Raw genomic sequence first — 25,778 nt, 5'->3', positions numbered from 1 at the left:
TGTTTTTTTTTTTCTTTTCCCCCCATCCTTCGCTGTGGCAGCCCCTCCCTCCCCTCCCCGTCCGCAGGTCTCCTGGATGCAGGAGGGGGAGGGGGACAGGGAGGGGGACGGGGAGGGGGACGGGGAGGGCCCGTGACGTCGTCCTCCCCGTCCGTCACGATGGCACAGCTGATGCCTGGCCCCGCCCCCCCGCGGGAGGAGGATGCTGCCGCCGCCGCCGCTCTTAGCAACAGTCAGCCCCGGTGCTCGGAGCCCGCACCTCCTCAGCCCCTTATGGACCTGCCCATCGAAGAACAGAGGCTGAGGCACTACACCCGCAGCAGGCCCCGACCCAACCGCAAGAACAGGCAGCCTCCCAGCAAGCCGCAGGTACGGGGGTCTGGGGCAGGGGCGCGTGTTCCTGGGGGGTGGGGTGCGGCAGGGATGGACGGAGGCGCGAATGAACGGAAGGGGGGCGAGCGAGAAGAGGGGGCGGACGGCGCCGAAGCCCTCGGTCCGGGAGCCGACGGGGAGCGGCGGATGCTGGAAACCGCGGGAAAGTGGGACGCGCCGGCGGGGAGGATGGGGAAGGGGCTCGGGGACGAGGTGCAGGAGCGGGGTGGGGGGGGGAGAGGGGGCGGCAGGCGGGCGGTCGGTCGGTCGGTGCGCCGGGGGATCGGTCAGCGCTCAGGGTGCCGCAGGGACGGCGAGGGGGGCGTGCGATGCCGGACACCGGGCTGTCGGCTCTCGGTCGGGCTGCGCGCGTTACGGGGACCCGAGTGCCAGCGCTGCGCGTTCTGTGTTGATTTTTATGCCGCTCATCCGCGTAACCCCCCCCCCGTTGCTGCTGTCAACGCTCGGCTCAGCCTCGACACCTTAATTTTTAATGTGCCCACATGAAGGAGGCTCCTTCTTCAGCCTCCTGCCGCCATACAGTCCCTCCCTAGGAACGGGTGGGTTGCGAGGACTCAGTCGGAAGACTGTTCCAGGGAAACATTGCGGGGGAGCGTGTGTGTGTGCGCGTGTGTGTGTGCGTGCGTGTGATTGGAATGTTACTGGGAGCAGCTGGTGCACACTAGCGCACGATGAAGACTCCCGTTCCGTGCGGAGGAGGGGGTTGGGCGTACGTGTGATCTTTACATTTTTCCCTGCTGTCATCATATGAGAGCCCCCAAGGAGCTGTGTGTGGTTCTGTGTGTGTGTTTGATAAAAAAGGCTTCAGCCATGTTGTGAGAACGGAGCCCCTGTGCCGGTACGGCGTGCGATGGATCCTCGGTACCCCGATCCTCCGACGATGAATTACGCGTGACCGTTGTGTCCATCTTCGGGTCCGTCTTCCGTCGCCGTTGACGACAGCTGTCGTGCGGTTATCCGCACGCTGGGGATGTGTTGCTGCTGCTGCTGCTGTTTTTGTTGTTGTTGTTGCTGTCGCTGTCGCTGTCAGCGCCAGGACTGCCGTCGATTCCTCACGTAGCCTTGGTCTAATTATTGTCGTACTGGAACCGGGACCGCGGCCGCTGTATGATGCGTGTGTGTGAGAGAGACCGAGCGTTGCACCGTCACCATGTAGGAGCGCCAGCGGATGACACAGCTGCTGTCGCCATGCGCCGCGAGAGAGGTGCTCCCCTGCGTTTCCGCGGCGACGGGGAGGATGAAAGGACCGTGCCTGCCGTCCCCGCTCTCTTCACGGGGGGCGGGAAGGGCGGGGGCGGGGTGGGGGGCTTCCTTTCCACACCCTCCCCTCTGCACCAGCGCTGTTTGCGAGAGCGTGTTTTCTCGCCTCGTCCTCCGCGCTTCCGTTCCGTTCCGGTCCTGTTCGGTGCGGAAAAACGTCGCGGCTCCTCGAGCGGTGAAACGGCTGCCGCGTTTCCGAGCCGAGGCCAAGATTTGCTCGCGTCCCGACGAACGCTGAAATGTATTTGGGTGGTGAAAGCAAACGCGTATCGACGCCAATCAAGTGCGTTCCGGTTTACAGAGGTCTCCTCCTCCAAACATTAAGTGCGCGCGCGCACACACACACACACACACACACACACACACACACACACACACACACACACACACACACACACACACGCGCGCGCGCGCACGTGGTTGTAATAGGCGCTTTCACCGGTTTGAATGGTTTTGAAACTTTGACCTCGGATCCCAACGTGACCCGAACCGAGCCGGCGGCTCTCGGCCCTCGGGAAGAGCCGTCAAAGCCGCAGCGCGCGACGAGCACTCGGACGCGTTTCCGCAGGCGAGGGCCACGGCCGCGGCGCCGTGCGATTTCTGGAGTCGGAAGTCAAGCGGGCATCGATTTCGGGTCACGGCTCCCAACGGCGGGAGCGGGGACGCATCCCGGACGCCGCGGCACACGGGAAGGTGCCGGAACGCCGGGTGCGGGAAGCCCAGGAGGCGAGGAAGCTCCCGTTTCGGTGGAATCCTGGGAATTTTGCGGAGCCCCGTCAGCGGAGTCTCCCGCCTTGAGCAAAACGCCGGCGTGTTCCTCCGGAGCGCGGCGAAACACACCGCGTTCGTACGCCTCGGTCGGGCTGCGGTGCGAGGAGACCCTTAGAGAGGCCTTAGAGCGACAGCGTCGCTCGCGTCCAAGCACTGCAACAGGCGGGAGCCCGGGTTCGAGTCCCCCTCTGCGCTGTCGGCGAGGAGACGAGGCCGCTGAGCGCGGGGGAGAGCGGCTGTGTGTCTGCGAGAGGGAGGGAGACTGAGATGTACACGTGCGTGCGGGCTGGAAGTTTCGCCGCCCGCCGGCGGACGGAGTGGAGCGATGAGGATTCGGGCTCTCCGATTGGCCGCGTCCCCATAAATGATTTATAATCTGTTTGGTCGTGCAATGCGGAGTCTCGCTGCCGTGCGGCTGCATACGGTCTCGCAGCCAGCCTCCCCGCTCCGGTCGCAGCGCTGCCCTCGGGCAGCCACGGCAGCGAGGGGACCCTCTCGCACCGTCCGCGCGCACGCCCCAGAGAAAGGACACGCGGCCGCTCTTCTCGGATCTCCTCGCGACCGCGCGACACGCCCAGCGCCCAACTCTGACGGCTCTCTTCTTTCCGGATCCCTCCCGACGCCGCCGCACCCGTTTCCGCGGCTCCCGGGTGCCGATGGGCCGCGCGTACGTGACCGGAACGGCCGAGCTTGTCGATGTGCTTCTGAGCTCGCGGCCCTTCCCGTCCCTTCCCGTCCCTTCCTTCCTGCGCCCACTAAAATGCAGCGAGCGGCGAACACGCAGCACACGGGCCACGCCCCTCCCTTCCAGGGAATCCCCATCTTATCAGCGTCTCTTGATCGCGGTGTCGATGTGGCCGCTTGTTGATCGCCAACGATCGATCGTGCTGCGGTCGAGGCCCTTCCTCTCGTCCAACGGCGGAGAGGACACGGTCTCTACTAGGGTTCTTCCAGCTGTCACGTGCTGCGCCCTGCCAAGGCCCTTACGCCTCCCTCCCGCCGGGTGTGCGTGCGCGAGCGAAAGGTGGGCAGAGGGAGCGGCGCCGCCTGTGTGACAGTGAGTCACGGTGACGGCGAGGGACGGCCGTCCGCTCTTCCCCTCGGGAGGGGGAGGCAGATGTGCCGAAGCGCAGGGGGAGCCCCGCCCCCGGCAATGCTACCTCTGTTGGTCGACCTTTGTTCTCCAGCACCACCTATGATGACGCTCATTGCTGCCGTATGACTTTTTCACACATCTCCAGGCAGTACAGGTGTGTTTCGGGGATGTTCCTAATTAAGCTTAGAAACGAGTGTGATTGAAAACAGCCAAAATGGCGAATGTGGAAGATGGATTTTTAACAGGTATCCGGTTGTAACCGGTGGGCAGCTGGCAGTGTAGCGGTTAGGGCAGCTGGCAGTGGCCCAAAGGTTGCAGGTTCGAATCTCCCTTCCAGCTGTAGTACCCTGGAGCAGGATACTTACCCTAAATTGCGCCAGTAAAATTTACCCAGCTGTATAAAAGAGTAAATTGTTGTTTTGGATAAAAGTGTCAGATTGATGAATAAATGTAACAGTAGCCTTTACGAAGCCCAGGCGCCATCCCGGAATTGTAGCCCGGTGTCCACCATGCGGCTGTTGGCAGGGAAGGAGGGACGCGGTGCTTAGTGTGTCGCTGTCTTGGGCACGCGTCCTGTAGCGTGACTTCTCCGTGCTGTTTGTGTGTGTGTGTGTGTGTGACAGGAGTCGGCTGCTGAGAGCCAGAATGAGGAAAACGAGGCCATGGGCAGAGTGGACGAAGGTGTAGAGGAGTTCTTCACCAAGAAGATCCTCCCTGACAATCCCCTGTGAGTGTTCCACAGGCGCCTACGCACACCCCCCTCCACTGGTGCATGCGTGCACTCTCACGCAGACGGCTTGGACGCACGCACGCACGCACACACACACACACATCTCACAGTCTCCCACACACCTAGATACACTTCACAAGCTCTCCCACACATGCAAGTAGACACATTTCGTCAATAAATATCATGTCTTAGTCGCTTCACATTACAGTGGACTTACAGGGATGTATAATATGATATATTTCTAATAATTTCTTCAGCAGGATTTCATTCACTGATAAAGCAACAGGGCCCTTCCTGAGACTTGCAATGAAAAGCAGAAGGTTGCAAGTCCAGGTTCTTAAACAGTGCACTGCATCTGCTAAACACACACACACACACACACACACACGTTCTCTGATATGGTCCCATCTGCTGTCTTTGTGGCCAGAAAAACCCAGAGGGTGGAGCCCTTGGTGAAAGCCCAGCCCGCTGAGCCTGCCAGTGCCACGCCCCCTACTGGTCCCTCAAGGAACATCAAGAAGAGGTTTGGGGATTTCTTTGCCTTCAAGAGGGTTCGTGGGGGTCGGGGACCCAAGGGTGAGGGGGCACAGGAGGGCAAGATCAAGAAGACATCCATAGCAGACCTGATCCGGCCACTGAGGGAGGCTGCGCGGGCAGAGAAGGAGAGGGAAAAAGAGAGGGAGCGGGAGAAGGAGCGAGAGAGGGAGCGAGAGAGGGAGAAGGTGGAGGAGGAGAGCGCCATCAAGGGGACTGTAGTGCTACCCGTGGCAGCAGCCCCTGAGGTGGACAACGAGGCCTCCGCCGCCGTCTCACCCGCCCCCGCTCTCGTCCCGGCCGTCATCGCCGTCCCGCTGCCTACCATCGAACGCGAGAAGAGCCGAACCTTGGAGAAAAGCCGCACGCCAGATGGAGAGAGGAAGCTAAAGCCCACCCGGCGCTCCCTGAGGGAGGGCAAGTCCCAGTCCCTCATCCTGCTGACCGGACTCGACCCAGAAGACGGAGGAGCCGCCTCGCACGCCAAGGTATGAGGGGCAAGCGGAAAACAAGGGAGTAGCTCTAGCCCTTCGAAGCACAGTTAGCGGTGGCCGTGGTGCTGCGGACGTTCGCTCGTGCGGCCATTCCGATCCCAGAATGCCATGCTGCCTCCAGTCCTGGACGCACTAACTTAGCATGTCTTCCTGAGCTTGAGGTGAGCTGTTGAACACGGGTTCCTGACACCCTGTTGTCGCTGTAGACTCCACTGCGCTCCTCGTAAAGTCTTTTCCGTGACACCGTTTCCCGCCACCGTAACGCCGAATTGTGGTCTCGCTTGCGAGCGCCAGTCCCCTTGCAGGGCTCTGGACCGGCAGCGTGTGTGTGTGTGAGAACTCCACCCATTTTGAAAACCTTGACCCGTGGAAGAGTGCACAGATGGCACTGGCAGATGCAATGCTTTGGCGCTCCAGTGTTAGTTTTTCACTAGCAGCCCGGCCCTGCATTCAGCCACGGGGACCGGTATCATTTCATTAGCTTCAATCACAACGTCCACGAGTGCATAAGAGGCATTACAAACAGAGGAGGCCATGTTTGGGTATCTCATTACACTGACTACCCTGCACAGAGCAGAGCCTCCCTCTCCCTGCTTCCCGACAGCCTTCTGATCGCCGTCTCCGCAAAGCAGCGAGTGGCTCCTAAAGGTAACTTCAAGCTCCTCAAGGCTTTATACTTTAAGGGTTTCCCTCTCGCAGATTTATCAGAGCCTCGGTGCCTCCGTTCCTGAGAAACATGTGGGATGTGGGAGAACGTGGCCGGCCACCCCACAAAACACGTCTTTGTTTCTCCTGCAATGATCTTGACAAGAGAGCAGCCTTGAAGCAGTGAACCCCTGACCTTGAACTTTGCAGGGAGGTGAACCAAAAGCACACGGTGCAACTGGAGGGTCTCTCCTCCCAGGTGTGTGTTCTTCATTTTTGCTGATGCAGAGGCAGTGTGTCTCCCATCCTTAATGTCCCCGGAGCGCCTGTAGCATCTCCCTCGCACTCCCTGGTGACCGTCTGCATCTGCTGCTCTAAATAGGCACACAAGTTAGTGTTCCAGTACTGCGGTAAGACTCAGTCAGACCAGCTTTGCTGAGAGAGTGAAAATTTAAAATAACTGGCTTAAATCAAGAAAGAAAGACAGACAGACATAATAGTAGCTCAGCATAGACCTGTGACATGAAAGCAGTCAGTGTGACTGACATTGAGTCTGTCTGCAGTTGTACCCTTGAGACTTAAAATCATGTAATTAACTACCAATAACTGCTTGTCCAGTGCAGGGCTGCGGTGGTCTGGAGCCTATCCCAGGAGCACACGGTTGTCATGTAGGGTACATCCTGGATGGGACACTAGTCCATGGCAGGATAATTTCACATGCACACACACATTTGCTAACACACACACACAAACACAGAGATCACCTTAGAGTCACCAGTTAAGCTGAAACTCTTAGGACTGTGGGAGGAAACCAGAGCACCTGGAGGAAACTTGCAAAGAACATGCAAACTCTACACAGTCTGCGCTGATTCGAACCCATGACTGAGCCCACAGCCAAGGAGCTATAAGGCACAAGTGCCACCCATTACTCTAAACCGCTTCAATAAAACTGTAATAAAGTGGAAGGAACTGAGTGGATACATAAAAACCAGTATGAAAACCGCTACACTGCATGCAAAAGTGCAGATGTACAATATATGTTATAGAAGAATAAAGGTAGAGCTGCACAGAGACGGTTTCGCTCTCCTGGGGAGGACTCACTGTGCTGCCTGTGTTTTCAGAAACACTCCTCTGAGGGACCCCCCAGCTTCGAACAGCGCGTCCAAATCATGCTGCACCGCATGGGTGTCACCAAGACGCTGCCCCCCGACCCCAAGAAGAGCCAGGTGAGTGTGGCTACCTCGCAGCCGGCTCCTCGGAGTCGCCTCTCGAGGGCGACTGTGGCGGAGCACTGCAGCTTCACCGCCCGTCCTCCTCCCTCCCTCCCGCCCTGCGTCCAAGGACGGCTCGGGTTACTGCGGCGAGACACTGTGGTGACGCTGCGCTTGCTGCAGTTTCCCACGGTGAGGACAACACACGCAACACTGGAGATGGGCGTTCAGATGAGCACCTCCTCTACTTACTGCAGCAGCAGAGCTAGATGGAAATATATAGAGTACTAGTGGAGCTCCAGCATGTTGTGTACAGGTACAGCATGGTAAGGACTGTGTTTCATAATGTTTCAGTAGGTTAGGAGGATCTGGAGGTCAGAGGTGGGAAGAGCATACTGTCCCTGACCACATGGTCTCAAAGAGAAGCTCAAAGGAGCCTAAGAAGGTGCAGTGGAGCCATGATGCTGTGCTAGAGGAGAGATGGAAAGCAGAGTAGGGAGAAGAAGTTATCATCTCAGTGTCATCTTTCTTCTTCCAGCAAAACAAGGAAGGGGAGCTGAGGAAGGCTGACTCGGAAGGTAAGAGCGCACCGTGTTTCTGCAGACGCAGATGCCGAAGAAGCTGAGAGACCAAGTGGTGTGTGGCCTCCCACGGTCACTGCTCATTTTATCTGCACACTCCCCGTCACTGAACTAGTTAACCCTTGGGTTGTACACCCGTCAAATCTGACCCACGTGCAACTTTTACCCTTCGTGAATACGGTTTCTTTCATGGCGTTGCCATAGAGCTTCATGATATCCTCCACTCTGGGAATCTGAATACATGTACGTCTGTGGCGTGTGTGGGCAGAGACTACATAAGCAAGAGTGTCAAGTGCATTTGGGAGCTCACGCACACACGCAAAGTGGTACCATTTCAGGTAGCCGAGATCTGCAGACGATGAATTCCAAAAAGACGTGTAGAACCTGTGATAACGGCTAGGAATGACAGACAATGACTAGTTATTTAAAAAAGGTATAACATTAGGTTTCATAACTGCTGTATAAACAATTAACCTATTTTGGATGGGATCACTAAAATTAGGAAGTCTTCTGGAACAAAGTGTGGAGGTTAAGTACCAGCAGGGTGTAAGGGATGCCGCCAACAGGTAGGGGTGGGGCCAGTCATCATTCAGCTGTGTGGAGACAGACATCCTCTCTGAGGTCACGCCGTGGCAGAAGCGATGATGCGAAGCAAGTCCATGCGCTCACTGGGGGACCCTTCGGTTCACCAGGTCACGGCTTGACTGATAGTAGACATCTCTGTGTGGGAGGTCAGAGGTCACGGCTGCCTGCTGATTCGGTAACGCTGGGGATTTCGCTGCTTTTTCTTGCACGATGTGCGTGTGCGCGTGTAGGGCGGGCATAAGGATCATTGGCTCCTTCAGTGGGGCTGGGAGCATCACGCCTTTCTGTATTTCTCCGTTCCAGGGACCATCATCGACAGTAAGCCCGAACCCCCTCCCACATATACGAAGCCCCGCACCATGTCCACTTCTTCAGGTAACACACGCGTACAAACGCGCACATCAACAGAGAGATTAAAATGGTTGTAAGCATTTGTCTATGGGTGTAATGTGTGGATTTCTATAAAGAGGGATGCAAGTGTGGTAAATGACCTTGTATGGGGCTGTCTTGCTGAGTAGTGGAGGAATGGAATGACTATCGGTGTAAATGACCCCCCTTCCTCCCCAGACATGAGGCGGCCCATGCGACCCGGCATGACTGCCCTGGAGTCGCTCAGAGCTGTTGAGTCAGCTGAGAGGCCACCTCTCCCAGAGCGCCCCAGCCCCCTGCCGGCAAAACCCATCATCAAACCACCACTCCCAGTTCACGAATCCCCCGCAGCCCTCAGGACACCCCCACGGACCCCTACCCATCCTAGCCCCTCCCGGGAGGGCCTCCATGTAGAGCCAGAGGCCACTCAGCCCCAGGAATCTGTCAGCCCCCACAAGGAGACCCCAAGCCCTCGCAGAGAGACCCCCCCAGCCCCATCGCCACGCCGAATGGTGGTTCCAGGAGAGGTCCGAGATCGAGCAGAGAGAACACAGTCAGTCACTGAAGGTACAGGTCACTTGTGATGTGTGGATGATTACTGGAAGGAATGCAAACAGTGGCTTTTCACGTTAGCGTTACAGAAGTACGGTGTTTATATGCATTTCTTTTAGAAACATGTTTCATGTAGAAAAAATCTAATTATAACTCGACCTAATGTGGCGTTCATCATCTCACTTGGGAAGTGTATAGAACACAAAAGTCCACTTGAGACCCTTCAATGTCTTTGTCTTGATTGAGGGTGTCTTTTGAATTAAAAGCGTTGCATTGTGTCCAGCAGACATCCTCCCAAAACCCCGGCCCCGCACCAAGCCCCTGCCCCATCGCCGTGCCATGTCCGTCCACGAGGAATCGCTCCGTGAGCATGCAGCCCTTCTTGACCCTGAAGGTGAGCTGCCATTTAACCCACGTCCTCTACCACTGGGTTCAATGCATCACACTTGAGACACTACCTGGGGGCAGCAGGGGGCATAGTGATTAACGCTACCACCTTTGGACCACAAGGAGCCAGATTTGGTTTCCATCTCCTGCTGTTGCGCCCTTCAAACAGGTATTTTCGGTACATTGCTACAGTAAAAAAAAAAAAAAAAAATACACTGCTCCATAAATTGGTAAATCATTATAAGTGGCTTCACGCTAATTTCCTTTGAAGAAAACTATCAGCTAAATGAATAAACATAAATGTTCCTGCGAGGATGAGGTCACGGATCAGACATGACGGCTCTTCTCGTCAAAGTCACCACACCAAAATAATACTGGGCCCACTGAGGTTTTCGTTAATGCAGCATGCAATAACACACAGGGAAAGATGTTCAACCCCTTGTGCCAAAAATCAAGGGGGCTGGACACAAACCAATCACGCCACCAGTACTCCATCCCTCCCAAAACCTCACATACCCCTCATCCCCCACCAAACAGTTCCCTCCACAAGCACCATACTGCTCCCACAGTTACATTTTACATTTACATTTCTTCACTTAGCAGATGCTTTTCTCCAAAGTGACTTGCAATGGATACTATGTAGTGTTAATCAGCCCACACACCTTATTCACCGTGGTGACTTACACTGCTAGATACACTACTTACAAGGGGTTACTCATCCATGCATCAGTGAAACACACTCACTCCGTGACACTCACACACTAGTTACCCTTACAAGCAATGGTACAAGGCTTTGTATACCGCTCAGGAGACCCAGCTCATTGCCAGAGCGCTGCCTAATGACTGCTGACACAATCAATTAAAATCACTGCATTGTTGCATCTCTAATAATTTAGTGACCATAGGAAGCAATTGAGTATTCAGTACTGAGCAGCAGCCGCCTCTTATGTGGGCGTGATGCTTTTGTGTCTGTGACTCTCAGAGCTGAAGGCCGCATTGCCGCGGCTACAGAGGTCACCGGTGCGGAAGCGGGCCAACCTCGGGGAGCTGCCCCCTTGCAGCGAGGACCCGCCCGATGGAGAGGAGGGTGAGCCACTTGCCCGGCCGTATGAAGCATGGTGGGAAGAGCATTGTTATGTTCTGCACTGAAAGGAGAGCAGAATGTGCAGATCTCAGGAGAAAGTGAGGTTGAATTCTTGCTGCAGGACTTTGAGGGAAGTGGTACGTATGTGTAGGAAAGGAGTGGAGTAGAGTACTGGGTTGTTTCACAGTGAACAGTGTATTACAGGGGACCGCAGGCTCGGTTGTTCCATGGCTCTGAAAGCATTGTTTCTCCTAGCTCCTGTCGTCTTCTAGCTCCCTCTGACATAAACAGCCCTGTGCTGACTGCAAACACGGCTGTTTGCTAAACTCCAAGTCTGCCTGAGCACCCTTATGGTATTACAGCAATTTACCACAGTAGAGCACCGCTCATGATAACCCTTGTCATAATGTGGACAAGTGCCTACAATTAGGAGCTGGAGGAAGATAATGCCTGGGACAAATGGGACTGGGTTATGAAGTCAGACCAGATCGAGATTTTCTAAAACACAAGCGATGTAAGAGACTTATTAAAAGCAGCCCATCATTATTATGGTGTTTATTATTCAACAGTAATCACTCAAATCAAAAGGGATACCTCTTTATTGTAGAGCAGACATTATTAAATTATGGACTTTAGCATCAAGTTTCTTCTGGGGTTTCAAATATTGTTTCTAATAACTGAGCAGCACTTCAAAGGCAGGTTGTGCTGCTTTATGGCACGAAGGGCACCAGGGCCTTATTTCTTTCCTTTTGTGAATTGATGCGGCAGCGTTTTAACGAAAATGACACCCAAGCATGAGCTTGTGCTCCTCTCTCTCCAGCCGCAGAGGCAACCAGCGACAGGAACAGGCGCAGCAGGGAAGCGGTCGACGCGGAGAGGAGGGCAGAGCACAGCCCTGTGGGGGGCGAGTCAGGAGAACCCATGGAGGCAGGGGGCGAAATGGTCACACAGCAGCACATTCCGCAGGGAGAACCATCAGACCAAAGAACTGAACTCCCCCTCCTCCTCAAGGACATGAACTGACCATATACAGAGTCTATTTTCTACCATGTCCCTTTGCATTGCACGCCAGACTATGTACGAAAAAGAAAATGAACAAAACTTAAAAAAAGAGAGGAAGACAATGCCTATACTTGTTAAATATTATTAAAAATTTCATTCAGATGTCTTATCAGGGTCTACGTCTGCACTGGTGGTTCTGTCGTTGGTTCGATTGTGGAGAGATGTTTCTCCAGTTCTGTTTATGTCAGGCAGCTTTGGACTGTTTTAAGTACGTATCTGTTTACTTGCCTGAACCCTGTTCTGTCTCTGAATAACAAAAGCACAGCTCCCAATCCCCATCTGTCCCAGCAGTGGTAACGGGGTACCACTTAGACAGGAACCTGCAAGAGATTGGAACCAGATGCAGCAGGGAGCAAGTGACAATACTGGGTAAGTTCATGTTAGAGCTGGGGTGGGGGGGTGTGTGTGTGGGGGGGGGGGCTGAGTCACTCAGAGTAGAAATGAGTACTGTACAGGAAAAATAAAATGTGTACATTCAATTCAGTTTTTTTTTTTTTTTTTAAACATATATAGACTTTTTATTGCTCTGAAAATATAACTGGAGTAAACTACTGCTTAACTGTTTGTGGTTGAACAGTGACACAGTACGGACGGCCTCTCTCACAAGGACAAGCCCTGTAACACGAGACCGAGCTGCTGTTAACGGACCCTTCCCATAAGAGCGCCTGAATGGTGTCAGATCGGACAAGGGTGAGGGAAGCAGCCCCAAAAGAACAAGGGTCCATCAGCAGCGGAGCAGACGGCACAAGAAAGAGTGGACGTAGTCACACAGCCACAGGACCACCGCCATTTACACACCTTATGGGAACCTGGTCTCCTATGCTTTTCCCAGCCTGGCAAACACTACAATTCGCATTTGCCTTCTTGGGCTTCTAGAGATCCAGCTGAAAGTCGAGGAGGGCGTGCACGATGACGTTGTGCCGGCAGAGAGGACATTAAGACTGCCAGCGTATTGTGGACTGCAGTCTGAGGTCTGACTGTGTCATGACTTTGTTCATGGAAATGACTCAACACGGGCTATACTACGCTCATAGTGTACAAGTGAAACACTGCAGCCCACACAGACTCCCGCAGCGTTCTACAACAGCACATTTACACGCAGAAAAAAACTGCTGGACTTCTAACTACATACATTCCCAGCTTGTATTTCAATTCCACATGAAAGAAGAGAACAAAAACGCCATACTTCTATTCATGCCAATACTGGTGTAAAGAATACTAAGACAATATGAGGTGGCCTAGGCTGGGAACTTGCCCCCTTCCTTGTCTCCGATGATTGCTTGCCTGGTGTTCTCAGAAGGGGTTGCGTGAAGCAGATAGCGCACTGCCCACTTCACAACATCATCAGGAATCCTACAGGAGAACAAACAGACCTGGATATCAGTACATCTCTGTGACACACAGTTTATAACAGGCACAAAGAAGCCTTTGCACATAACTAAATAAAGACATACAGTTTGAGCACCCTGAAATACTGAAAAATCCCAAAGAGGGTACATAATTCATTCTGGTTTCCTTCCTGCTTGCCCAGTTTGATCTTAGGGTAGAAATTTCATTTCAAGTTATGGACAAGCCAAGAGAAAGGCAAACAATTTAAACTCCAATAAAAAGTACACATGTGAGGTGTGTGAATTTGAGACAGCCTGTTGTATGTCCCTCATTCGCTGGGAGTGGATGGGAAAGGTTTGGCAGTGGGACAGGCTGTATGATGACCTGCTCAGTAGACATGGAGCTTCACCCCGATGAGAACCAAACTCACCTGATGAGACCTAGTGTCTGCCACTGTCTTGGCTGGTAGCTGTTGCTGAAACATGTTCCATCTGGACAGGTCTTTTGGAAGAGAGAACATAGGACAGATGATCATATAAGAGATCAACCCGTAACAAAAACACCCCTTCATAGACATGCAGACTTGTTTGAAATTATTCCCCAAACCTATATCCTAAATGTAATGCCTGAACTTTAGAACTGAGGAGTCCGAGAACATTTTTGAAATAACTGAAAGCTTTGCAGTTCAAGCACTTACGTTCATAAAATATGCACATGATGTTAAAACACATATTGTCAAGGCATTTCTACTGGGTGGGTTCCACTGCACTATAAACAAGCAGGAGCCATTATCTCAAGTCACTCTTTTAAAAAAGAGAAAATAACTTAATCTAACTTTCTTACCCTGATTGCTTTTGGGCCATTTTGGCATGGAACCTGATCCTGAGTTGTCCTCCAATCCAAAAGGTCATAACCTCTTGCCTCTTTTCCAGCAGCCTCTGATGATGCTGGCCTCCTCAACTTTGTGGGCATCTTCCTTGGGATAGCACCCATCTCACTGGGCCCAAGCTCCTCGTTCACTGTAGTTCTCTGCCACCCCGTTTTCATACTCCTTGCTCTCCTCTTGAGAACATCCTCTTTCTTCTCCTGTTTTCCATCTGTCTCTTGTTCCCAGATGGTGAACGAATGTCGCAGGGGACAGGGACGGAGAGGGTGGAGCAGATTGTCCCCGGGGCCAGAGTGGCCGGAGAGTCCTTGGCACAGTGACAGGGTTGAATTTGTTGTCACCAAGGAGAACGGCCTCAGAGCAGAGGTGGAAGACCTTGTAGAGCACTGCTCCTTACTGGGGTCAAAAGCGCAAATGTAGGAAAGATGCATCCAGTCATCTAAGCTCTCAGCAGCCTCCAGTTCTTTGTCTTTGTCACCCCTTGGGGACCCTGGGAAATTACAATAGCCAGTTCTTTACATACCTGAAGCCCCTGGTGTAAGAATGGTAAACCAGTGAAAAGTAGTGAAAGGCTGTCACCCGCAGGGACCAAAGGACGTCACTCAAAATACCTTCAGCTGAAGACGTGGTGATCTCGAGTGCAGGTGCAAAAATGTCCCAGGGATTTAAGGGTACCATCTCCTGCTTTCCAGGACCCATAAGAGAGTTTTCATCCAGGTCAAAATCCAGCTGAAAATCATCTTCCTCACATTCTGATGGCCATACATGGAGGAAAGGACACGCTTCAGAGACAGACATGCATTGTGACATACAGTATATGCACATGGACCATGTAGCACCAGCAAGAACAGTTCTGCTCTAGCAGAGTCTCACAGATTCTTCCATCAGAAAATGTCTCATTTTCACTGCATCGTACGTTGCATTTTCAGCAATAAATCTATTCTGTCTCTAAAGTACAAATATACATCTATGATTAAAGATATGGATGTGATTTTTCACAATGTAATTTCTTTACAGCATTAATATTGGCCCTATTAAAAGTGGAGTAGTGGCATCTGTAACCCTAAAACTCATTGATATTTAGCAGACACACAGCATACAGATACGAACATGTGATATACAGTACCTGCTATATATATGTATATGTAAGAGAAAAAAGTGGCCAGCATAACAAACGATTTTAACTGGTTACATGCCACTATAACTACTACAGATACCTGAGTTACAGGTGACAGAAACAGGTGAGTTGCCAGTTAGTTCCTGCATCTGCCTGGACTGCTGCACAGGGATATAGAGCTGCAACAAAGGGATGCAGAAGGGCTCCTCCCTCTGGAACACAAAACGAAGGAGTGACGCCACCATACGCTTTAAATTCAGAAACATAAAAACATGTGAAACTTCCTTTTTAGCATGTACAATAATCGGGGTAAGTGTCATCTGATGAACAAATTTATCCAATTAATTCCTGTCTGAAACACGGACTGCTTCCATCGGGCAGCAAGTCTGTGTCACATGCTGTACTACAGTAAACATTTATATACTCGTACCACATTTTTTTTTTAAAAAAAAATTATTTCCAGTGACATGCCACCTAACGTGTCATCCCTTTGTAAACAATTACCTTGAACCTGATCCGGTCTGTATCCCATCTTGTCTGGTGGAAAGAAGACATGGAGAGTGTGGGTCGGTCCTGGGAGGTGGAGTTATGTGGTGTTGCTGTGAGCTGTTCTCTCAAGTCCTTCAGCAAAGAGTTCAGTCTATCCTGGAGCAGCTCACCCCGTAGCCCCCTCTGACCACACTCTGGGTAAACTACAAATGCAGCAGTGGGTCACCATTACAACTTTGTCCTGGAGGGGTAGGAGGGCAGAGCTGCAAACGGCAATGGTGTGCGAGAAGCTGCAGGACCACCGGAGCTAGATGTAACGCTCTCGCACTCAGGTTTGTGTGCGAACATGTGCTGAGCAACGCTGCACCAACCTGAATCGGCTGTAACGCCAGGGAAGGAAGTCTGCTCCCTCAGAGATCTGAAAATCATACACAGTCCACGTGAACAGTCAGAAGAGCATACTGACATTTCCATTGGATTTTTTAAATATGAAGTCTCAAATATCCGAGGTAGAAAAAATTTTGCAGTCAGCATTTGGTGTAAATGTGCAGTACCTCCAGGTTTCACCAATCTGCTGGCGCACTGTGAGTAAACTGGTGCTGAAAGAGAAATGGCATTAGATTATTGTGACAGCAACATGATGCACAGCAGCACAGAACGCGACAGGAAACAGTGGCGCCGAGGGCACGACATCACTTAGCAAGACGCTTTGGCCTCAGAACCTGGACACTTCTCACACTCATTACAACTGACCTCCACCTTTTATATGCATGTCTAACACTTGGACTATACCTGAACACACCACTTTAACACAGTATTACTGCACTTGTCCCACACTGATGTTTCCCTTTATTTGTTCTCATAACTTCAACTAATGGTGCAGCAAGATGCCCTAGAAAAGTCTGTCTGCTGACAAAATAAATGTAATTTACGAGGGTATGTCAAAAAGTATCCACAATAATGTTTTAAAAGATTAATTAATTACCTTTTGACCCTCCCTTGTATTGCCTTGTTTCACCGGAAGCACTGGCTGCCCGATCTATCCCACTCTCTTGAATAACATCAGCTACTGAATATCATGTTGTAATGAATTAAATACATTTTAATAAGAATGTTTCTCCGAAACACTACCTCGCCTTATCCCAGATATCCACCACAATGTTCGTTTGAAGAAATGTTTTTAGCTGCTCTGGAATACCATGTGGCTGTAATTTGGCGACAGGATGTGTATGCGCTGAACGAGCAGCAATCGAAGGTACTGTACTCTCAACAAGCATGTCTTCCAAGTCGCTACACTGCTTATTTTCACAGCGATCCAGTGTACAGGTTACTGTTTGCTATCTCATACCAGCAGGGTACAGAGCTCTTCACAGCCGTGGCTGCAGTGGTGGCGAGTTCGTTCAGTGTCAGGACGAACTGACTTTTGCTCTAATAGGAAAAAAGAGAGAGTAAAGATTGGTTTTTTCAGCAGTTAAAATATTTCATGACAGCCATGTGCTGAAATTAAGGTTGATGCTGGTAAAGCTAATGAAATACATTGCATAAACACTCTGAATTACTGCCTCTCTTTGTGACAGCAGTTTCAATACAGATGACAACTAGAGCTGTTGTGTGCAGCCTCCTGGATCCCTTCTACTTCAACACACCCTACCTGCTCTGAGTCCCACTGGAATGTGAGGCTATATCTCCGCAAGGACACCGTGCGGTTTGTGAGACTCTGGAACGTGTCATGTTCTTCCACTCTGTTGAGGAATTAATGCAGCGAGAATTATTTTTCCCCAATAAAAGTTTGTAGATGTCCTCCGTCATCCACGTCCACAGCTTTCGAACCACTTGTTCCAAGTACATTTTTCCATATTCATACAGATTGCAATGTACTTTTTATCTTCAATCACTTCAGTTTTGACCCTCTTTTAACAGTTTAATAAATTCATCATTTTATGAATTAAGTGTGTAGTATTTCAATCCCACACAAACTATAATGCCATATTGTACTTTTGAAAAAATAACTACGACCTGGCTGGCCATGGAGAAAAAGCTTTAAATTTGAAAATCACAAAAATTTAACAGTAAAACACGGTACTTCAAATACAGATGAAGCACAATCAGTTTCCTCAATACCACCGTCTACCGAATTGATAGCAAATTCAAAGGTGATTGTGAAATATGATTTCATGGAGATGCTAGATCAAGAGAGATGTGGGTCTGAAAGATGCTTTTGAGAACCTTTATGAGATCCTTTTTTCATGCTGGAAGGGATCCAGCATTTGAGGGACAAAGGGAGCTCATTTCTCCACATCAAAGCCAAAACTGAGAACCAATGAAAATCTGATTTTTGTCTCCTTTTGAGTGGGACCACCAAGCGGCCAGAGGTGGAGGAACGTAGTGCTCCTGTTTGTTATAGGGAGTATTCATCTCTTGTAGGTATAAGGGTGCTGAACCTTTGACCATCTCATAGACAATAACTGGCAACAGCCAGACAGAGATATATTAAGTGACTACTGCTCTGAGATATTTTGTTCATACCTGAACACAAAGATTACATTATTTCCATATATTAACCAATAATGTAATTCAGAGCCAAAAATGAGTATGGAGTTTCCACAAACATACAAACACTTGGATCCAGCTATTCATGTGTACAAAACTTAGATATCGTTAGGATCCTACACACTCTTGCAGCTTCTTCCACGCCTCCATGGTGAGGATTCCTGGGATCTGGACAACTCCATCAGAAAGGAACATCAGAGCCACTGGATTCTCTGCCAGCTTTTTCAGAGATTCCGACAGTTTGCCAAACTGCAAAGACAGCCACACCAGCACGAGAATAAGCAAATTAAGCATTTAGCTGTGGGGGGTGGTAAGTGATCAGGGGTGTTGTTACATTTACATTTATTTATTTAGCAGACGCTTTTCTCCAAAGTGACTTACAATGGATACTATGTAGTGTTACCAGCCCACACACCTTACTCACCAAGGTGACTTACACTGCTAGATACACTACTTCCACTGGGTCACTCCTCCAGAGAGAGAGAGTTTCACAGATGTATGGATGAGTGACCCATTGTAAGTAGTGTATCTAGCAGTGTAAGTCACCTTGGTGAATAGGGTGTGTGGGCTGATAATATTACATAGAGTTTGTTGGAAGTCGCTTTGGAGAAAAGCATCTGCTAAGTGAATAAATGTAAATCCATACATCCATCAGGGGAACACACACTTTCTCTGTCATTCACACACTATGGGGGAACCTGAACAGCATGTCTTTGGACTGCGGGAGGAAACCCATGCAGACACAGGGAGAACATGTAAGCTCCACACGAACTGAGGGGGGATCGAACCCACGTCCTCTCGCACCACCCAGGCGCCGTGACGCAACAGTGTTACTCGCCATACCACCGTGCCACCCTAAAACAATTCCTTAATTACCTCTGTCACATGGGCATTCACCGTGCCTTTCCTATTGCATTTGCTGCAGTTCTGGATCATCGCCTCGATCCACGGTTCCACTGCATGTCCACTCCTTTTATTATTGGACATGATACCATTCTTCTCCTCCTCCTCCTCCGCAGCAGCTTAACCTAATATTGCAATGGGACAAAACTGCGATTCAGAAACATCAACATTCAAATATCACTTTCCATCCGTCCATTATGACTATCAATAACCACTTGTGGAGTGCAAGGAGGTCCATGCACTTTGGAGCCTGTCCCAGACACAGGGGTCATGTGACAGTGGGCGCTCCTCACTCACACACACATAGACACTCGCTCACACACTCATAGACACTCACACACTCATAGACACTCACACACACACACACACACACACACACACACACACATGGCGGACAACGAGGAGGCAGCAGCAGCTCGCGAGACACGCCGCTAGAGAGTGTGTTTTGTCACAGGAACGTGGAAATAAGGGACAGCTGCTGGTGCCACATTCGGATGTACACAAAGTTAGCGCTATGTTTGTACACATATAATATATTATATAAAATTATTAACAAACACTGCGTGTTGTGAAATCATTGATGCACAGAGTCAGTCAGAAAACACAGTGACTGACGACGACGTCCTCTGAGTCTGAATCAACATCATACAGCGGACGTCAAGTCTTTAGTTTAGTTCCACGGGATGAGATATAAAAACAACTTTGAAGTACAAACGTTCACAGAGGGAATCATTTCTTCAGCAACGACGTGTTCACTACTACTGATGAAGAATTATTTTTCTGAAGGAGGATTTTTTTTGTTGGAACCGGCGGGAACTACAGCAGAAACAACTTCGGCATCCGCTAAGTTTCAAAATAAAAGTCCCGCTGAATCGTCAATAATTGTTCAAATATTCATCCATTCATCTTCTTTAAAATTAACCGCTTAAATATAATTATTTTTACATTCAATGCACTCAAATTCCGATTCTGGTGTCAATCCCTGAAATAGCTACTCCTATTTGTGAAGTGAAGAGCTGGAAAGATAAACCGGCGTTACGAGAGAAGCGCTCGTCCGCCCATCCAATCATGACACAGAGAGATACGCGGCGGTGCGCTCGTCCTACGGCGCTTCAGTGTGAGACAAAACGCTCCTTCCCGACTGCAAGAGCTCGGTCACTGCTGAATTCAAACCAGTTAAGCAACACATAACAGTTTCATGCTATCAGGTGCTCTTTAATTTAGTTTAAAACCCTTACCTTATATACCATAGAGATATGCTTTTGTTGCCTTTTACTGTAGGAAGAATTTTTTCCGGAAGTGACATCTTGAAACCGGAAATTAAGTCTTTTTCAAAAGATGGCGCTGCGATAGAGCAAGAGCTTCGTAAACAGTTCGGGTTAATAGAGTTTCGTTCTCAAGTTTGTGTGGAATCAGTGATGTTTGTATTCGCCAAACACTGGAAATTGTACGTTTGAGGGCAATTATAGCAAGCTGTATCATCAAACTTTGTTCGCGTTCTCATTCTTCTATGAACTCTGTACATGCAATTCATCACAATCTGCATGAGTTAAGAGAGGAATAAGACAATAACTCACTGTATATTATTTATTTAAAAATAAAGAATTGGCACTTAGTATATAGCATTTGAACACACCAAGAGAAAACAGAGCGACCCAAGAACTGAGATCGTAACATCTGGGAAGATTGCAGATTGTCATGAGAGTTCACATACAAGTAGGGAAGGTAAAAATCTAGAAATGTGTCGTTTTTCTAATTGACTTTCTGCCATTAGAGAACAATTAGACCCAGTCCAAAATGTTTAAGGTTGTAATCCATTATCTCCCACAGAAAGAACCAAGTGAAAATCGTGCAAGTCTCCCTGTTGCATCAGAACGCTACATTTAACATCTAGTCCAAGATCTGGGACATTCAAAACAAAATTAGTTGTAAGTTTGTATTTAGTTCTCTTTGGTTAGGATTTTAGGTGTTACTATGGATTTCCCAAGCATACTAACATTCATTTTTGCATGATTTTAAATAGCTATTTATTGAAAAAAAATATATAAAAATTAAAGTACAAATATAATTATCAAAACAGAAGTAAAATTAAAAATGCCCAAATAAAGAAAAGTGAATAATATTAATGAAAATAATCTAGACAGTAAATTCATACTCATCTTCAAAGGGTTCCCTGCAGATCAAACAATTAAGCAATGCCAAAAAAAGAACTTGTCAGTGGACAAAACACTTCTACATGAAATGTACTGTTCAGATCTTAGGTTAAGGTTTTTTGAGGTAACGCACTGTACCCCAGAAACACACACGCTGTTAGATTGGGCAACAAAAACATTAGGGCAACTGGTGTTTACAGTGTCCGTTTACAATGATGTTTACACTCATCTCAAAGTCTGTCTTCATAAAATTACAGAAATTCATCACTAACACACACCTTCCCCATCAAACATATGACACGATTCATTTATATGGGTCTCTGCATATACGAAAAGAATTTAGAAATGTAAATCAGAAGGGTCAGAGCCAATCTAAATTACCTGCATTAAATAACTTAAAAGAAAAAACATTTGTTTTAAACAACTAGCTTGGACACTGAGGCTGTACAATTTTCAATACCTGTAAATGAGCTTTAAGACCTGAAAAAAGTGCCCTGTAAGTAATAACACTACACTGATCCTTCCAGAGATCCTTCCACTGTACCTTAATTCACGCTTGCAGGTTTTCAGGTTTGCATTCAGCTCTCCTTTTATAAAAGAGGCATTGTTTACAGCTCCAGTCCTTTATGGACATTGCCCTGTGGGATGTTGATTGAGCTTTTTTGATAATCTGGTAAATAAAAGCACTTTCAGAGGTGAAAAGGTCCATGCCAACTGAGAGACTAGTTCTGAAGTGAAGGCAGCTTCCCTGAACCTTCTTCCATTACCTTTAGAGATGCCACTGCAAAACATCAGCCAAAACTTCCAAGAGCTCCACAAACAAGCCATTGAGCTCTGCTTGAAACAACAGACATGACGGAGACAGGAGCCAGGCTTTCAGGCCCCAGTGTGCTTGTGTGTCCATCTACGGGCCTCTTCTTGAGCAGTGACAAAGTGCCCCGTGTTATAAAGTAGCCAAGACCCTGAGGAAGGAGATAACCACAACACAGAAGGACTGTCCAACTCCAAACACCAGAGCCTCCAGGGATATCATCCTCTTCCCTGCAGCCTTGTAAACCCCTGCTATAGCAGCACCTGTGGTATAAAGAGGCAATTAAGTGAACAAATCCTTTTCAGGAATGTTAATACATATACAATGTACTAAAACACACACTTATGAGATAATAGGGTTAAGCCAACTGGCATTTTCATAATTTCTTTTTCGACCCACTGCAGAATTAAAATGACCGCCCAATGGGGGGAAAAAAATGCAGCTATAATAATAACGTGTTGTTGAAAAATGTGTTAAGGTATACATTTTCATAAGCCGTAATGATTCTCCATTGTAAGACCTGGTTATATGAGGGTTGAGTACATATGTAGTGAGTGAAATCTATTGTACAGATAGTCCTCAACTTATGACCTCTACTGATAACTGCTATCTCATCACTCATGTTATTTTCGAGTCCTGATATTTTGTCATAAGGTCTAATGACAACTCCATCTGTTGTACAATAACGCTGGCTGGTCATGCTGCCACAACGAACCGTGAGTGTTACTGGCCCTGTCAGTATGACTAATTTGCATCTTGCATTTGATTTACAAAAATGTTTTATTTACAGAATGTTTCATCTGTGATTCTATGAAATTACTTTTTATTTAAAATTGCTTGCAAACTAAAATGAGAGCATTCAGAAAAGGCAAAAGAAAAGATTTAAAAATGAAAGTAACAGTGCAGCATGAAAATATAATTGTCTCATATTGATATTCTATATTAGTGTCATTTTAACATGACTAATGTATTGAATTAGTAAAAAAATGTAACAAAGCCCTATTACACATCATTGCATTCAATCATGTTAATTGTTTATATATTGTTATGACTTACAATCTGACAATACAATTACAAAGATAACTTAAGGCAATACAGTACAAGGGAGTTTGCAATTTATGAAGGCTACCTGTAGTCCCATTAATGATGTTTTCACTTACAGGTGTGCATAATTTAGACCCAAGAATGGCCTGTTTGCAGTCCTGTGTTTGTCACGTTTGAACTACTGCAGTTTGCTTACTAGGTTGAATGAAATGAACTGAAATGACACAAGGAGTGGTGTGGAGTCACTGAACGTACTGGTGAGAACACCACTGCAGAGTGGGCCCACAATGCTCATCAGCAGGATGGCTATGGGCATGAAGCGTGCCACTTTGTGTTTCCGCAGTGTGCCGAGCGCCAGGAAAGCTGCAGGCAGGTGGAATGCCAAGGAAGAGACCACGGTCCACAGGAGCACTCCATACCACATCTCTGGGGGGGGAGAGGTTGAGAGAGAGCTCATCAATCACTGCCATCCCCACTGAGAGTAGAGCGCATGGCAGAACACACAAAAAAAAAAAAAACTGTTCATGATAACTGACAACAGAGACCACTGTAAAACAATGCCTAAATGTTTCATAAAATGGTATGATTCATGCTTTGTTCAGTGTTACAGTTCAAATGGTAAGTGTAAGCCCTGTTCAGCTGAATTCAGTCATGTGATTCCCAAAGTAAAATAGGGTAGAGAAAGGGCTTACCATTGCTTTCTCCTGCACATGTCTCTGGATTGTGGGAGGAAACCCACATGAACATGGGAAGAACAGGCAAACTCCTCAGAGGTGGATTCAAAACCATGTCCAAATTAACAGCTCAGGACATGTGAAGCACCAGCACCACCTGCTGTGCCACCATGCCTAATGATTATACACTGGGTGCTTTTGCTAGAGACATTCAAATTATGAGGCTTGAAAGATGTTTTAATTGTATTTTCAACATGGCTACTTTCAAACATCTGTTGCGGAGCAAACATCACTTGCGTTTTCATATTCAGTTAATTGGAAATAAAGTGGTTCGAGATATAGGAATGTGGGACAGCTTAATTAACCCCCTTTTCATCGTGTTTACAGGTTCTGTCTGGTGTGTCTGACCATTAACAAAATGATCAATGCACATGTTTATGGTTTAAACAGTCTACATTAAACAGAAATTTATGAAGATTATGCATCTCCCTACTGGGGACAGCCTGTGAGGAGAATCAAACCCTTTATTCCATGCAACCCTAACAGCATCACTCATATGCCAAGTAGTCTTGATGAGGCTTTTGGGATCACTGCAAAGGCATGCAGAATATTTTGACATGCTGTAATAATACACACACACACACACACACACACACACACATTTTCAGAACCGCTCATCCCATACAGGGTCACGGGGAACCGGAGCCTACCCGGCAACACAGGGCGTAAGGCCGGAGGGGGAAGGGACACACCCAGGACGGGACGCCAGTCCGCCGCAAGGCACCCCAAGCGGGACTTGAACCCCAGACCCACCAGAGAGGAGGACAGTGGTCCAACCCACTGCGCCACCGCACCCCCGCTGTAATAATACTTAATCATAAATAAAAAAATAAAAAAAAACAAAAAAAAACCTGTACACATGGCAAGGTTTAACTTGATAGCTATCCTGCAATATTTACAGGGAATATGTGGTCCTACATGTGGAACTCTAACCATACAGCACAAGTTCTGACTGTATATAAAATTTTACTTAACATAATTATAAAAAGACTGTTGTACAATGTGAATGTGTTTCAACAATAATCCAGGGCAGGGGGGGAAGGGGAAAAAAAAAAAAAAAAAAAAAACAACTTACTGCTCTAAAATGAAGAGAATTTCAGTCTACAGACAGCACACACACTCTGTTTTTCCATACAAGGAGGAGATCACTTTCAACAATACAGTGAAGTACACCTACAATAAACTTATTTTAGATAATTGTCCAATACGAAATCACTAAGCTACGTGAGTGATCAGCTTTTTCCATAGAGTTATTATTTTCACATTTGTCACATACGGGTATAAAAAACTGGCACCACGTGCCAACACTCACAGTGTCTGTGTTCAACTGAATTCAGACAGGTTTAATTCGTGAAAAGCGTTTATAAAACCCTATGCTAATAATGTAGCACTGTATTAACTACTCACTAGCAACTAGACTAGAGGTGAAACGTTAACATTAGTTATACTAGTAGTTTATTACTCTACTAGTCATTTCATTGTGTTATAAGTTATACTATAATACTAGTAGCTAAAGCTAGCTAGCAAAACTAGCTAACAACCGGCATGTAGCTCTGACTAGGTAACATAGTATCTATCGTGATTAGTTAACAGTTAACAATAGCTAACTATTGTTGAAGAAATGCCAAATTTCATTGCTAGCACCAAATACCAAGTGACTAACACAAAAGCAGGGGGATTACAGTGACTGTTGGTGCTGGGGGACTGACTGAGGCGGAAACTCACCGGAGAAGTCGCATAGCGACGTCGTGTCGTTGCCACACTTGGTGCCATTTTCTCTCGGGACCAAATTCAGACTGAGAATTTGCTGCACGAAGCCGATGTCCTTATATCCCGCATGCATCGCTGCTACATTGGGCGCCTCGCGTGTGTTGACGAGAGCCGCAGAAACGACCGCGAACAGTGGCTGTGAAAACGGCGCTCTTCCTCGATGCGCACAGCACACAGACAGACGCACTTTTACGTCATTAAACGTGGCCGACTGGGGCCCTTTGCGTATTTTCATAAG

General features: G+C 48.3%; 3 protein-coding genes across 3 annotated transcripts; 1 reads left to right on the top strand and 2 right to left on the bottom strand.

Annotated features, from left to right (window-relative positions):
* The first annotated feature begins 63 nt into the window (after nucleotides 1–63).
* On the top strand, nucleotides 64–13,239 carry carmil2 (capping protein regulator and myosin 1 linker 2). Its single transcript, XM_029253635.1, has 11 exons — nucleotides 64–369; nucleotides 4,144–4,247; nucleotides 4,678–5,272; nucleotides 7,045–7,149; nucleotides 7,673–7,712; nucleotides 8,604–8,675; nucleotides 8,868–9,236; nucleotides 9,508–9,615; nucleotides 10,591–10,695; nucleotides 11,513–12,123; nucleotides 12,332–13,239. Exons 1-10 carry the CDS (start codon nucleotides 160–162, stop codon nucleotides 11,713–11,715), a joined length of 1,911 nt encoding a protein of 636 aa, XP_029109468.1. The 5' UTR covers nucleotides 64–159; the 3' UTR covers nucleotides 11,716–12,123; nucleotides 12,332–13,239.
* On the bottom strand, nucleotides 12,976–20,327 carry LOC108918995 (uncharacterized). The gene is made up of 13 exons (XM_018726676.1): nucleotides 20,267–20,327; nucleotides 19,002–19,153; nucleotides 18,250–18,374; nucleotides 17,227–17,317; nucleotides 16,924–17,003; nucleotides 16,130–16,174; nucleotides 15,947–15,993; nucleotides 15,591–15,778; nucleotides 15,187–15,298; nucleotides 14,581–14,721; nucleotides 13,927–14,459; nucleotides 13,514–13,584; nucleotides 12,976–13,107 (listed from the first exon to the last, which is right to left on the bottom strand). The coding sequence occupies exons 2-13, from the start codon at nucleotides 19,110–19,112 to the stop codon at nucleotides 12,993–12,995; spliced, it is 1,659 nt and encodes a 552-aa protein (XP_018582192.1). The 5' UTR covers nucleotides 19,113–19,153; nucleotides 20,267–20,327; the 3' UTR covers nucleotides 12,976–12,992.
* Nucleotides 20,328–21,110: 783 nt separating this feature from the next.
* tmem170a (transmembrane protein 170A) lies at nucleotides 21,111–25,746 on the bottom strand. The gene is made up of 3 exons (XM_018726616.1): nucleotides 25,496–25,746; nucleotides 23,292–23,462; nucleotides 21,111–22,255 (listed from the first exon to the last, which is right to left on the bottom strand). Exons 1-3 carry the CDS (start codon nucleotides 25,611–25,613, stop codon nucleotides 22,125–22,127), a joined length of 420 nt encoding a protein of 139 aa, XP_018582132.1. The 5' UTR covers nucleotides 25,614–25,746; the 3' UTR covers nucleotides 21,111–22,124.
* Nucleotides 25,747–25,778: the final 32 nt, after the last annotated feature.

The sequence above is a fragment of the Scleropages formosus genome, chromosome 7, assembly GCF_900964775.1.
Source record: "Scleropages formosus chromosome 7, fSclFor1.1, whole genome shotgun sequence".
Lineage (NCBI taxonomy): Eukaryota > Metazoa > Chordata > Actinopteri > Osteoglossiformes > Osteoglossidae > Scleropages > Scleropages formosus.
Note: the sequence above shows the minus strand (reverse complement) of the source record. Positions and strands in the feature narration are given on the sequence as shown.